The 13,636-nt window shown below is 43.7% G+C and overlaps 1 protein-coding gene across 1 annotated transcript in view; it reads left to right on the plus strand.

The window, feature by feature from the left end:
• The window catches only part of ASB2 (ankyrin repeat and SOCS box containing 2), a 60,520-nt gene extending 49,388 nt beyond the window's left edge, over positions 1-11,132 (plus strand). The window contains exons 8-10 of the mRNA XM_019518630.1: positions 1,942-2,503; positions 7,565-7,718; positions 9,647-11,132. Coding sequence (XP_019374175.1) covers positions 1,942-2,503; positions 7,565-7,718; positions 9,647-9,783 — 853 coding nt within the window. The 3' untranslated portion in view covers positions 9,784-11,132. The remainder of the gene's footprint in view (positions 1-1,941; positions 2,504-7,564; positions 7,719-9,646) is intronic.
• Positions 11,133-13,636: the final 2,504 nt, after the last annotated feature.

Below are 13,636 nucleotides of genomic sequence, written 5' to 3' on the forward strand. Positions count from 1 at the left end.
AACCTCTTCAACTCTGATTGCAGTCCATGAGAGTAGTAGAGGCTCAACACCTCACAAGACCAGCTCAGTATGCTGCAGTGACAGGTACCCAGGAGCAATAACATCAGTGCTACTATTTCAGTGGATTTATCATGTAAATATGTACTTAACAGCCTGAGCTGGGGAGCACAGAGCAACTGCCTCTGCCATCAAGTTGGAGATGGCCAGCAACTTGTGGGAGGCACCCAGCATCTTGCCAGATTGGCCTTCAGTGGATTTAAATAGGTGTTATAAAAATCCTTACGTCATAGGTTGCAACCTCCAACCTGTAATGACTCAGAAGGAGACCTGACAAGATTGCAGGGAAGCAGGAGGAAATGAGCTCAGCTTGCTGTCATCTGTGAATCCCATTCTTTGATGCCTCCCTCTCCCCATCCATTGTACAGGGTACCTGAGCACGTGGGGTGAGGAATCCATTGAATACTAGGATGTCTAAAATTAGGCCTTGCATGCTGAGTGTGTTGCAATGCCCCAGTCTCTTTGTTGATTTCCCCATGCAACTTCCCCATATTTCTTGATTCTCAGCTTAGGATCTTTATCAAAGAGGCTGTTTGCAAAAAATGTGTGATCTGGGAAGAAAGCTTATCTCACAGATCTTCCAAACTTCATCTCACAGATCTTCCAATATTTTCATTGGAAGTCATTTATCCACCTCTGGTGACTGTAAAGATCAGAAGTAGGTTTGTTTACAATACATTTATTACTAGTCCTATATTATCATTAAATCCATATAATAATAGAAATTCAATATGTGCTTTTGTATTTAAGGAGGCACTGCTATTTCCAATAGCAATCGCTGTGTATTGGGGTTTATAACTCTGTTGCACATTTTTCCACTTTGCAATCAGCTTTTTTTCTTTCTGGCTAGCCACAGTCTGGGATAGACTTGAAAGCCTCATGAAGTGGCCACTGCCACAACTGAGCTGTCACAGTTTCCAGAGGGGTGCCCAGGCCAAGGAGTTAGTTTTGGCAGCAGAATTGTAAAGATGGCTTTGGGTCTTAGAAACTGAATGTAACCTTCCTCATTTCTGGCTTGGTTTCCTCCTTATTTGAAGCACTTTGCTATTCCTGTGAAAAATGAAGGATCTAAGGTGGTATCACACATTCAAGGTAACACTTACTGGGTGCACCTACACATGCACTTTAATGAGCAGTAACTGCCTATTTTACTGTACCTTATAGAATCACGTAAAAAAAGTGTGATTATTCTAATACTCAGTAAAATAGGCTACTGAGCATTAAGCAGCACTTATAAACCATGCACATTTGTTATTGTGCATTAAGGTAACCTAATATGCATTTCTTTAGTACCTCACATTGGAGGTACAAAATTTAATATGCAGGAAAGCACCTTAATGCACGTGTAGATGTGCCCACTAACTGCAGTTAAACTCAAGCAGACTCATGTTCAAGCAGTTTAGCATGTGTTCAGTGTCCTTATGGCATTGCAAACTTGTTCCCTCTCAGGTGAAGGTTATTTCCTAACACATACTAATTTTAATAGGTCACTACATTCCAATGATTTGCAACTGTTGCGAGTGCATATGTAACAAGGTCCTAAATCTTTTTGGGTTTAAGTCAACCTCTAAGTATTAGAAATCAGGATGAGCTTTAATGTGAGAGCCAGATTGCCCTAGCAGGGTTCTTACACCCCTCTTTGAAGCACCAGATGTAGTATGATGCGTATACTGCACTATACACACCTGATTATGGGTCTGATCCACCATGGCCATTCCTGTGCTCCCAACCACAGATCATTAGACCAGTGGGGGTAACCTGTGCAGCATAGGCCTGTGCTATTATTCATGAGCATCAGGACCACTCTTGCACTGACAGCTGGACAGCTCTCACTGGCTGTAAATTTCTTAAAGCTAACAGCTCTCTTCTGAATCCCCCTGGCAGGATAGTCACAACGTTGATCCCCGTGACTAGTCGCACTCGAGTCAAGCGCAGCGGTATCAGTCCCTTGCATTTGGCGGCTGAGCGCAATAATGATTACATCTTGGAAGAGCTGGTTGAGGCCGGCTATGACGTGAACTTCACCCTTTCTCCTGAGAGATCCCGGCTCTATGAGGACCGGCGAAGCAGTGTCCTCTACTTTGCTGTCATGAACAATAATATCTTTGCCACAGAGCTGCTGCTGCAAGCTGGGGCCAACCCCAATGTTGACCTTCTCAACCCACTGCTCATCTCCATTCGCCATGGCTGCCTGAAAACTATGAAGCTGCTCCTTGACCATGGAGCGAATATTGATGCATACATTTGTAGCCACCCCACCACCTTCCCTGCTACCATCATGTTTTCCATGAAGTACCTTCCTCTGCTAAAGTTTCTAATGGATCTGGGCTGCGATGCTAATTCCTGTTTTAAGTGTCAGTATGGAAATGCCCCACATCCCATACTAGAATATAGAAGGGACAGATTTAATGAGCCTCGGGTGAGCAAACAGCCAAGCATAATACAGGTAAGTGCTGGCTAACTTATCTGTGATATATACAGGGCACCCATTACCCCTATCCAAACACCCCAATCCAGTGTACTGTTATCCTCCCTTTAATGATGGGGAGGATCTTCCTAGGGTCACACAGGAAGTCTGTGGAGGATTGTGGGACTGAGGGCAGGTCTCACTAGTTCTAAGTTAACACTCTAACCACTAAATTACCCTCAGTATCAGCTCTTTTCCCCTTCTTTCTCTCTGCATCTGAATGCTCATGAAAGAAACAAATTAGCTCTTGTAGTAGCTTCCCTTGTGCAGAAGAGAACCATCTTAAACCCCATTCAAGATTAGACTTTTCCAGGTAACAAACTGAGCATTGAACTTCAGATATCCACTGTGTGTTCCAGTGGACACATCCTATATATATACCTGTGATCTCATGTTCTAATGTTTCATTTTGTAGGACAAAACAGTGGGTTCCTGAAATGGTCTCTGCCAGTGGTTTCAATGCCAACCTACATCAGAATGAACCACATAGATGTTTTTTGGGGATGGAGCATGGTCTTGTGCCAAATCTAAAGTTGCTTGTACATGCCATGGGGGTTTAATTCAGTTTAGTTCTCCTTAAATTGAAATGGTGGGTTTTTAAAAACATTGCTTCAATTTAGGGAGAATTAAACCAAACTAAACCCCTGTGGCATGTACACAAGGCTGGGGACCCAATCCTTACCTGCCTCTTCAGTGGCAGGGGGAGGGGGGGAGTTGCTGGCAGGCTGAGTGGTCTCTGAGCTATGAGGGGGCCCTCCAAGTGACACCCACTCACTGGCACCTGGCCTGGGCAGTCCCGGGGGGATGCCACAAATGCGGAAGGTAGCACAGTTCCACCCCGCAGCCGCAGAGGGAAGCACCAGGCCCCACACAGCTCAGGTGGGCAGGCAGGCAGGCAGGCTCCAGGGAGAAAAAAGAAAAAGATCAGGCTTGCCACTTTTTTTTTTTCTTCAGTGGAACCTGCCTGCTCGGGCTATTGCCGGGTCCCACAGTCCCTGAGCTGCATGGGGCCTACCAAGCCCTGAGCACATCGGTTTCCAGCGCCCTGTGCACTGTTGCACTTCTTTAGGTAGCAAACTGAAACACCTTGGAGATGTTTTATCTTGCTACGTACCAAAGTATTTTAAGTGAAATACACAGCCAAGCATGCAAACAGCAACTCCATTAAAGCGGTACCAAAAGGCATTTAAGCCACTTTACAGGCCAGTTTTGGGGATGTACAAAGGCCTTAAGTTTTCAATTAAAATAATATTATGTTTCTAACCTTTCTAGAAGCTAAGGTAATCTAGGAGAAGTGCCTAAATGAAACATTATGGTTTACTAAGCATTCTGGAAGGTGCAAGTCAGTCCTAGTGACATAATTAAGGGTTTTAAATAAGACTAGGAGATTTAAACACAGAGGCTGATATTTTCAAAGCCATCAAAGAACATTAGATATCTAATTTTTCTTCATTTTAATGGGAATTGTGTGGCATCCAAATGCCATAAGAAACAAAACAATCTCTCATATATTTTCTATTATAATGAAATATGTATCTAAATTTTCTAGACTGCTTTGAAAAATCTCAGGCTGTATATTTTAATATACTTTTAATGATTAATTGCCAAAAAGTTCACTAAATGGAAAGTGATTTTTTGGGCATGGATAGAATAACAAATGTTATTCCATCTATGTGGTAACTATTAAGTATTGGGGAATTGGAAAATATTTTATTGGCTAGCTTGGCTAGTAGTGTCTTATATGCTTCATAAAACCAAATCCTTGCCCTATTCTCACCTTGTATACAATATAAACTAACAGGACACAGCTATGAAAGTAAAATAAAATCTGATCTGTGCTGAAAGCAAAAGAAAAATAATGGAGGACCCGAGTCAACCTGAGCACAGAAAATATTTCCCTACTCCTAGGATCTAGGACATATTGTTTTAAATTTGCCTCTCAGCATTAGGGCACTTTCTAATAAAATATATTTTTTGTGGTTTAGCTTGATAATGTGCCATATTTTGAAATAAAACATAAGAGATTAGTTGAGTTTTTAATCTCTTAATTTGACACCACAAAATCAGGGCACTGGTTATTTTCAGGAGATCAGATGTCCTAGAATGATTTATCCAAGACTTTTCGTAAATGTTCACAAAAAAAAAGTGGTGTTATATCTGAATCATTAGACTTTACATATAAAAAATAACTAGGTATGGGAAACAGAATTAAAAAACACACCACTGAAGACTATTATGGCTGATACTAAAGCCAACTGTTTCATTTGAAAGTGCTTCACGCTTCCACAAAAGTAGAGAGGCAGATGAGATCAGTCTACACATATTTTATTTTATGTTTCCATTAAATCATCCAGTTTCCTATAGAAAGGGGAGACAGACAAATTATCACTTTTTCAGCTCATTTTTCAAGAATTAAGTTAGTAATGAGAACATGAAGAGTAATTCATCCTGATGCCTCTAGAGGGCATTTACCATTTTGCTGACATTGAAGGCAAAGAACTCCTCATCCTTGGACTGTAGTTTCAGTCCCATAGCAGTTACGCGTCCTGAAGTGCAACATTTTGTGGTTTTCTTCTTCCTGAAAGACATTTTGGTTTAGTTTTATTCTGGCACATGCAGGGTATGACTGCTGAGTTTTTAATGACATATTTGTGTGCAAATATGGGGCTGACAAAGAGCAAAAGAATAAAAACATGAGAGAGGATCTGGTTGTTTATGGCCTTATGTCTAGCATCTCATTTATCCCTCAGTGTGAGATGATGCTTTGATAGTGCTGTATACATACCCTGCATTTTCTTTAGGCAGTTGTGAATAGTGACACCTCAAGCAAGGCAGTGAAGAATCAGGCCCAAGTATCCCAAACAGCACTGCCTGTAACCAGACAAGGCAGAAGAACAGTAGGGCTATTTATAACACAAATCCCATTTATGTGGGAAACTCCCAGGGCTTGTTCATATGGGGCTGCCCAGGAAAGTTAGATGATTCAGCTACAGCAGTGAAGTTGACACACATAGCTTAAAGTACATGAAACCCCTGTGTGGACACTCATTCATGGGTGAAGTGACCATAACTTGCTCCTCAAACTAATTCTCCTCAAATTAACTAAAGTCACTTTACTTCTGACTGAGACAGTCTGAACAGGGGGGCTTATGTGCTTTAACTGGTGCAAAAGTATTCAATAAGCCTGGATGTGAATTTACCATACCCTAGCCAATCTCCATGTATCCCTATGTGAATGCTCTTAGTGCACACTGAAAGTGCTCATGTGGGAAGTTCATTTGGAGTAGCTTGTGGGCATGTCTACACAAGACGCTACAGCACTGTAGCTATGTGTTATGGCACCATAGCATCTGCTGGCAAAAACTGTGATGCTGCTGCTACGTCACTGAAGCAACACACTTCCTCGTTATAGCGCAGTGCTATGGCAACATAGAGGCCAAAAATAACTGCATGGCCAGCACGGCACAGTATGGGCTGTTACTGCACTGTCTTTTAGTACTTTGAAAAGTAAATAACAGTGCAGTAAAAAGGGCACTGTACGGCCATGTGTAGACACGCCCAGTGAGCTGGAAATTCACACCCTTCCTTGCTGTGCACTATTGTTACCATCAAGACAAGGCCTTAATTAATTCTCCTTAACTTGCCTGTGTTTCTCCATCATCTAAGATAGCTTTGTCACTGCACAGCACAGTAGTAGAGATAGATGGAGCCCTACAATATTATGCACAGGATTAGATTTAGGTAGCTATACAAGTCAAGTCTTTTTAAATAGATACTTAAAATCAGGATTGTGAGATAGTATTTTAGTAGAGCTGTGCGAAATTTCACCAACTGTTTCATTTCAACACTGTTTCGACTCATTTTGAGATCGAAACAGCAAAATCAAAATGAAATAAAAGGCTTCAAAACAGCTTCAAAACAAAACAAGGCTAGTCAAAACGTTTTGAAAGTCAAAACGTTTCAACCATAGCACTGAGGATGGGAAGTCAGTCCAGCTGGGTGGACTCCCCATCCCCAGTGCTAGGATCGGGCTCAGGAAAGGAAGTCAGCCCAGCTGGACTGACTTCCCATCCCTGGCGCTAGATCTGGCAGGCCCCTAGATGGGCTGACTTCCCATCCCTAGCGCTAGGATCAGGCTCAGGAAAGAAAGTCAGCCCAGATGGGCTGAGTTCCCAACCCCAGCCCCACAATCAGGCTGGGGAAACTTTCCAGCTGGGCTGAGTTTCCCTAACCCACTTATGGAGCTGGGGTTGGGAACTCAGCCCAGCGGTGCTGAGTTCCTTTCCCCAGCCTGATGGGCGAAATGTCAAAATAGTACCAAAACAGCCTCACTGTTTCGACAAAGTGAAACAGTGAGGCTGTTTTGACTTGAAATGAAATTCGATACAAAACACTGTTTCATCCAGACCTTGAAACTGAAGTTGGAATGGAACAGTGCTGTTTTGCACAGCCCTATATTTTAGCACCTAAATAAACAGCCCGATGCTCAAAGATTCCATTTTTGGCAACAGTTGCCCCACACATTCTCTGAACAGGTAGTCTACAACAGACTAGGAGCAACACAACCTTAGGCTGTATTGACTTCAAAGCAATTCTCAGGAGGTCCTAGGGACAGCTATAGTCATTCTTCCTATCTCTCTTAGCACCCAGCTTCTCATGGCCTCTTGATAACAAAGAAGAACCTATGAGGCAGAGCAGGAAGGAATATTATGCCTTGTGTAATACTCAGCACTCCTTCCATGTTTCACTCAGGAATCCACTGATTTTGTCTCTTCCTTCTGCAGTGGTAGAGGGGGTGTTTTTGACCTCAGTAGTAATAAGGGAAATTTGGCAGAAGTTTCTTCAAGGAAAATTGAGAATCATGCTTATGCCTGGCACAAAGGTACAACCAAAAAGGTGGCCTTGGTTGTCTTATGTCTAGCCAGAATACAAAGAAGTAGCTGACACAGTTCTGGACCCCATATCCCACGGTTGAAATGAGTGGCAGATTTCGAAAGAAGCTCTCCTCTCTGACTGCATTTGCTTTGGCTTTTGTTTCAGTTTTGTGACATGGTGTCTGCTCCAGAGATGAATCGCTGGGCTGGGCCTATTATTGATGTTCTTCTAGATTATGTGGGCAATGTGCAGCTCTGTTCCAGGCTCAAGGAGCACATAGACAGCTACGAAGAGTGGGCTGTCATTAAAGAAAAAGCAGGTATGATGCTGGTGTGAACTGTGTCACCCAGAACAGAATCTAGGCCAGGCAATCGCACCGCTGGCTGAGTGAATGACATAGAAAGCCTCAGCCTGTCAGAAGCCATCTCCATTCATAGGCAGAATACTCTATAATGTGTAACCTTGGGGAAAATCCTGTGAGGTTTTAGTGCAATTTATAAAGAACCTTTTTTGTTTCATCCCTTTCGTATACGATGGGATTTTTCCATTAGGTTTAAATAATGCTTTGGGTCAGATATTCAGACTGTGTAAAATCCCATGACACTGTTGATACAGCTAAGCTGATATACATCAGCCAGGAATCTGATCCATTGAGGCTAATTATTCTGGTCATCAATGGAGAAATACTGGATACTGGACCCATACCCTGAGTTAGTCAGCATGCAGCAGTGAATAATCCTAGCTTTCCAGGCTGCCCTGTGGGCACAGAAGCCCTCCAATGCAGCAGTAAATTACTAATACTTTATCTGCCTAGAGCATCTTTCATCTCAGGGACCCAAGGGGCTTCACAGCCGTCAGGGGAATAAACCCCACAGCACCCTCCTGAGTAGGATAAATGCGGAGGCCTAACTACCAGGGTCTGCACCCTGGTGGTAATGGCAGCAAGGGCAGTGGCAGGGGCCAGGCTAGCTGGCAGCAGCAATGCCTCTTGTTCCTGTGCCCCCTCCAAGTGGATGCCTGGGACTAGTGCAATAGTCACCCCCTACCCTTGTGATGCTTCTGGGTAAATCTTATCCCTACTTGCAAAAGGGGAAATGGAGTACACTTAGGTACTCCCAGCAAGTCCTGGACAGATTCTGGGATAGGATGCAGGAGCCTTGACTGCTAATTTCCTGGCTCCTGAACTAGATCATGCCCCCACAGTGCATGGATCAGAGCAGTTTCTGACACTCTCTCTCTTCAAGAAAAGAAACACTCCCCTCAGCTTTCCTCTTGTTTATATTTTCATCTCCTCTTTTCTGTTCAGCGGTGTTCCCAGTAGAGCCAGCTCCAGTGTCTGTGGAGCTGGCAGATCCTTGTGGCTGGTATTTTACAATGCAGGGGATTATCTGGTGCTTTGCCACTGGTTCACTAGCACACGGGTTCACCCTAGACTCTCTCCTTTTCTGCCAACACACTGACAAATCTCCCTCTTTCTTCTCTTCTTTCAAGGGGATTCTTTCAGCCCATTTCAGCATCCCGGGGATCCCTGCCCCATTTCCCCACCCACCTTTGAGGCCTCATATTGTGCCTACTGTTAGTCTAGCCAAGGAGGCTTGGACATGGCTCCCAGTCCAGCCAGAGGGGTTGCCACAGAGCTATCTGAAGTATTTCCTCTCTTTCTCCTCATGCTGCCTCTCAGTTCCTGCCAGTTCGAGAACAAGGGACACAACTGAGTCCTGAGCTCTGACCCCTGTCTGGCAGCATGATGCTTTGGCACACAAGAGCCAGCTGTGGCCACCTTTGCCCAGCAGGGCTGAAGTGTCCGACTGGCTGGGAGTAGAACTGATCTCACATCTCCAACTGAAGTGGCATATCCAGTAATGTGCAAGAGCCCCGGCCTCAGCACCACACCCAAGTACCTGATCCAGATACTGAGCTGACATGCTGGGCTGAGGGAAAAGAGAGTTGCAATCCCACCCTCCTCTCAGGTAGCAGAGCAAATCCACACCTACATCTCCATCCGCAAGACTGTAGTAGTCCCCACGGCCCTGGAGTACCTTTGTTTCACCCCCAGTAGCAGCTGGCAGGGACCTGCCCTGGAGCTAAGTGGTGTGAGTTGTTTGTCTCTGCTGGTGAGGTAACTCCCACGGGCCGTCGTAATGGCTCAACATGCTGAGCACTGCCCTGCCTTAATAACGAAGCTGATTTGCTGCTGTGCAGTTTGAAAGTGCTTGCGCTCACACTGAAGTCCTGTCTCCTTTCCAGAGCCACCAAGGCCTCTCACACACCTGTGCCGGATCCGAGTTCGAAGCTTGATTGGAAGAAACCGCATTAAACTTATTGACACTTTGCCTCTCCCAGACAGGCTGATTCGATACTTACAGTATGATTATTCTCAATGACCTCAGGCAAACCCGGCAATCAGCAGCCTTCTGGCTTGACACCCGGAGTCATGACAGAGGACAGTAGTATTCACGTAATGATGGTGAACAAAGTGCATGAGGGGATGAGAAGGAATCTCTGTCACCTGACATACAGCATCACCCAATAGCTAACCTAAGAGCAGTGACATTCTGGAGAAAGGGGAAAGTGAGAGAGCGTGCAAAAGTGGATCTGTCTTCAGATTTTCCAAAAGAACGCATACTCTGCAATGCCGCACACCTCAGTGTGGGCTGTGAAGAAGGGGGCTGAAAGCCAACACTGGGAAATGAGGAAAGCCAAATGCAAGTAACACTGGGAGATTTGAAAAGAGCATTGAGGTCTTGCAGAGGTTAGAGTCATTCAGTCACTGTCAAAAATCAGCATATCTGGGAAACTAAGCACTGACTGGGGACTTTTTTTTGTATTTTTTTGTTTTGTTTTGCTTTTTGTTGCATTATATTGGACAGTTTGCTGGTTGCTGATCACCTGATACCGCATTTTCATTTTGAGGTTTTTTTGGGGGGCAGGCTTTCTTTATGAATAGCTGACTTGATTTCTGAGCACTTGAAACTCAGAACCTTTTTTCCTCAACAAAATATTTTGTAAATATTGGGGTAAATCCCTAAGTCATGCCTCAGGCTAAACTCCCATTAAATTCAATGGAAGTTCCCTTTAAGTAAGATCTAAGGACAGAAAGATTTAACCATGAGCAAATACTTTGTTTGTAATATAGTAAATATGCACGTGAAGTGTACAGTGGTCAAGATAAATGGTTTTCCTGGACTGGGGATCCTGAAGCAATCCTAAACTCACATAAGCTGGTGTAAATCAGAAGTAGCTGTTTTAACATCAGTGGATTTACTTTAGCATGAGAACAGAATCAGGCCTTGAATTTTTTCTAGCAAATGCCAGTGGAGCAAAAGCCCTAAACTGCTGTTACTGAGAGAAGAGAATAATTATTTCAGTGTTACTAAACACAAAAACAAAGACTTTCAAAAACAGGCACCCAACTTGATACTTCTAAATCCTTATTAATGATAAGGATGATGGATCCGTATTAATGATAAAATGCCTATATGTAGTGCAGGGTTGTGACACAGTGGGCGTGTTTATACATGCATTTATACTAGCTTAAATTTACTGCGCAGTAAGTGGGAATAAGCCAGAGTCTACATGTGTCTGCATTAAAGTGCATTAACGCTATGTGTCGTCTGACTTGGGACTAAAGTTAGTCCTATGTCAGTCCACGCACACAGTATTACTGCACCTTAAGGCATCCACATGTGCGTTACTGCACAGGAAATAATCAGGTATAAACTTGATACCTGCATGATGCAAATTTACGCTCAAGTCAGTGTAAATTGCCATATTTATTGCACAGTATGGGCATGCACGTGTAGACACGCCCAGTGAATCATTGCTTATGGCATAAGTCATTCCACTCAAGTCAGTGAGGCCACTTCTTGGAGTAAGATGCTACTCAAGTGGAACAAATGTATCTTTGATACTTTGGCCTAAATTACAAGAGAGCTAAATATCTCACAGCTCCCAGTGACATCAATAGAAGTTGCTATTTCAGCCCCTTTGAAAATCAGATCATGTATTTTGGCACCTACATAAGGATATAAGAGCCTAACTGTCTCTGCAGATCTTGGCCTAGAAACACATTGGTCTTTTCCCTTTGACTAAAAATACAACAGGAGATTTGGGTTACAGTCTGACTTGGGGACAAACCAGAGATTTTTCTGCAAGCACATATGATAGTTATGCTTCTGTTTGCTGAGTTGGGTACCATAGCCTGAACTGAGCAGGGTAAAATCTAAATAGGGTAAATGCTTCTTCCTCTCAAACAGATCACTACAGCAAGTCCTCTTTGTGCAGTGTTTTAAATCCTAACACAGAAGTTGGACACTTATGGTCCAGAAGCTGGGTCCAACCCATGGAGCATTTGATCGAGCTCACAAACATGTGGAGCTTTGGCAGCAGTAGTGATGGGTGCATTTCCTGGGCTGCCCTGGGGAAAAACAGCAGTGTCAGGCACTTTCCCTGTGCTGCTGTGGGGAAAAGAGGCAGTGGCATCTGAGTCCTAGTGGCTTCCCCTCTGCCTCTGACCCAAACTGGGTCATTTTGGTCCGCAGCATAAAAAGGTTGCCAATGACTGCCGTAACATAAGGCTAAAAGTATCTTCCCCCATTACATCTGCCTTTCCACAAGATTTTAGAACCTGATTTCACCTCCGGAAAATTAGAGATTAAATCTCTTCTAGTACTTGTGGCATGGACTGTAAACAAAAGCAGCAGTCATTTTAGCTAAGTACATACTCATGTGTGACTGTCCCCATCCAAAATAGACAGTTGAGAAACCAGTGTGGTTCCAGTTCAGACTGAGCTGAGATCTTGCTAAGATTTGCCAAGACTGGTGAAGCCCTGGCCCAGGGTGAGATCCCTCAGCTGGTAAACACAGGTGTAAATCCATCCATTGACTTCAGTGACACTAGCTTACCCTCCTGTGAGCCTCTCCCATCTTGTCAAATGACAAAGCGGATGTTGTATCAGGATTGAAAGTACTGAATAAGTTTTCTCATGAAAGACCCTACATATTATCCCCACCTCTAGCCATGCTTGACCCTCTTGCTGCCTCAAGACTGCATAGTGTGCATAGGCCTGATTCTGTGAGATGCTGAGTAGTTTAGTCAAGCTCAGAGGGCAAACTTCCAGAACAAGGTTCCAGGACACAGATCCTCACCTGTGTAACCAGACACAGTCCAGTTACTACAGAGGCTGGCAGGCATTCGCCACAGCTAGGAACTGTCCCCTGGGGAATGCAGGATTGAAAGTAGTTTGCTGAATTAAAAGGCCTGACTAAGCAGCTCAGCAGTCTGCATGGTTAAGATACGCTGATTTCTGCTACCAAGAGCACAAAGGAGTGATGTGGCAGCACCTCTGGCTACCTCGGCCTCCCCAGTCCAAATGACCAGTCATGCATTCACTTCTGGGTTACAGCTTTCATCATGACTCTGGAAGGAGTCTGATGTTTGCACCTCAGGGTTCAAAGTAAGCGGTCGTTACTACTCTGCCACCAAACTCCAGTCAGGTAAATAGGCCACTAAAAATTTCTCATCATCTCTAGGCACTAATCACAAGAGCTCAAATCTGCAGAGATTTTTTTTTCAGTATTCTTACACCAATTAAAAAATACCCCATTGTTGCTATTAACAGTGAGCCACCATTTGCCAAGAAACAAACAAAGAAGAGATTCAGATGTACACCCACCTTCCCCTACCAAATGAGGAGCCCAGCATGTGTACCATAGACACCAGTGCTTTCCTGAAAGATATCCCAGTTCTGGTCAAACATAGATTTATTTTGGAATGTTTAAAATGAATATAAATGAACAAACATAGGGCTTGTCTGTGCTGCCTTTATTATACTGGTGAGCGCTTATTTCACTGCAGAACTTGCCCCCATAAAGAGGTGCTCAGCTATTTGTAACAGGATTGAACAGTCCAGTTCTTGCAGTCCTAACAGTACTGTGTTAACTAAATAGTTTTTTGATATGTTGAAAATTGCCTGTCTAACTGCTGTAACCTCCCCTTGAAATGGGTTGGGCAGCTATAACCTGGTTCTTGCTCCCGCTATAAATCAGGATTAATTACCCAGTGTAGCAGAGTAGAATCAGTCTGGGATGTACATAGATACTGATATTTTATTGGTAGAAACAGTTGACCTAAACCTCTGTTGGACATAAAATCAGATAATTTCAGACCACCTGGCTGATGGAATGATTTGAAGTCATAAATGATGTGCATATACTGTAAGTGTGGGGTTTCATAAG

Source organism: Gavialis gangeticus, unplaced genomic scaffold (assembly GCF_001723915.1).
Source record: "Gavialis gangeticus isolate Ggan-Ray unplaced genomic scaffold, GavGan_comp1, whole genome shotgun sequence".
In the NCBI taxonomy this organism is placed as follows: domain Eukaryota; kingdom Metazoa; phylum Chordata; order Crocodylia; family Gavialidae; genus Gavialis; species Gavialis gangeticus.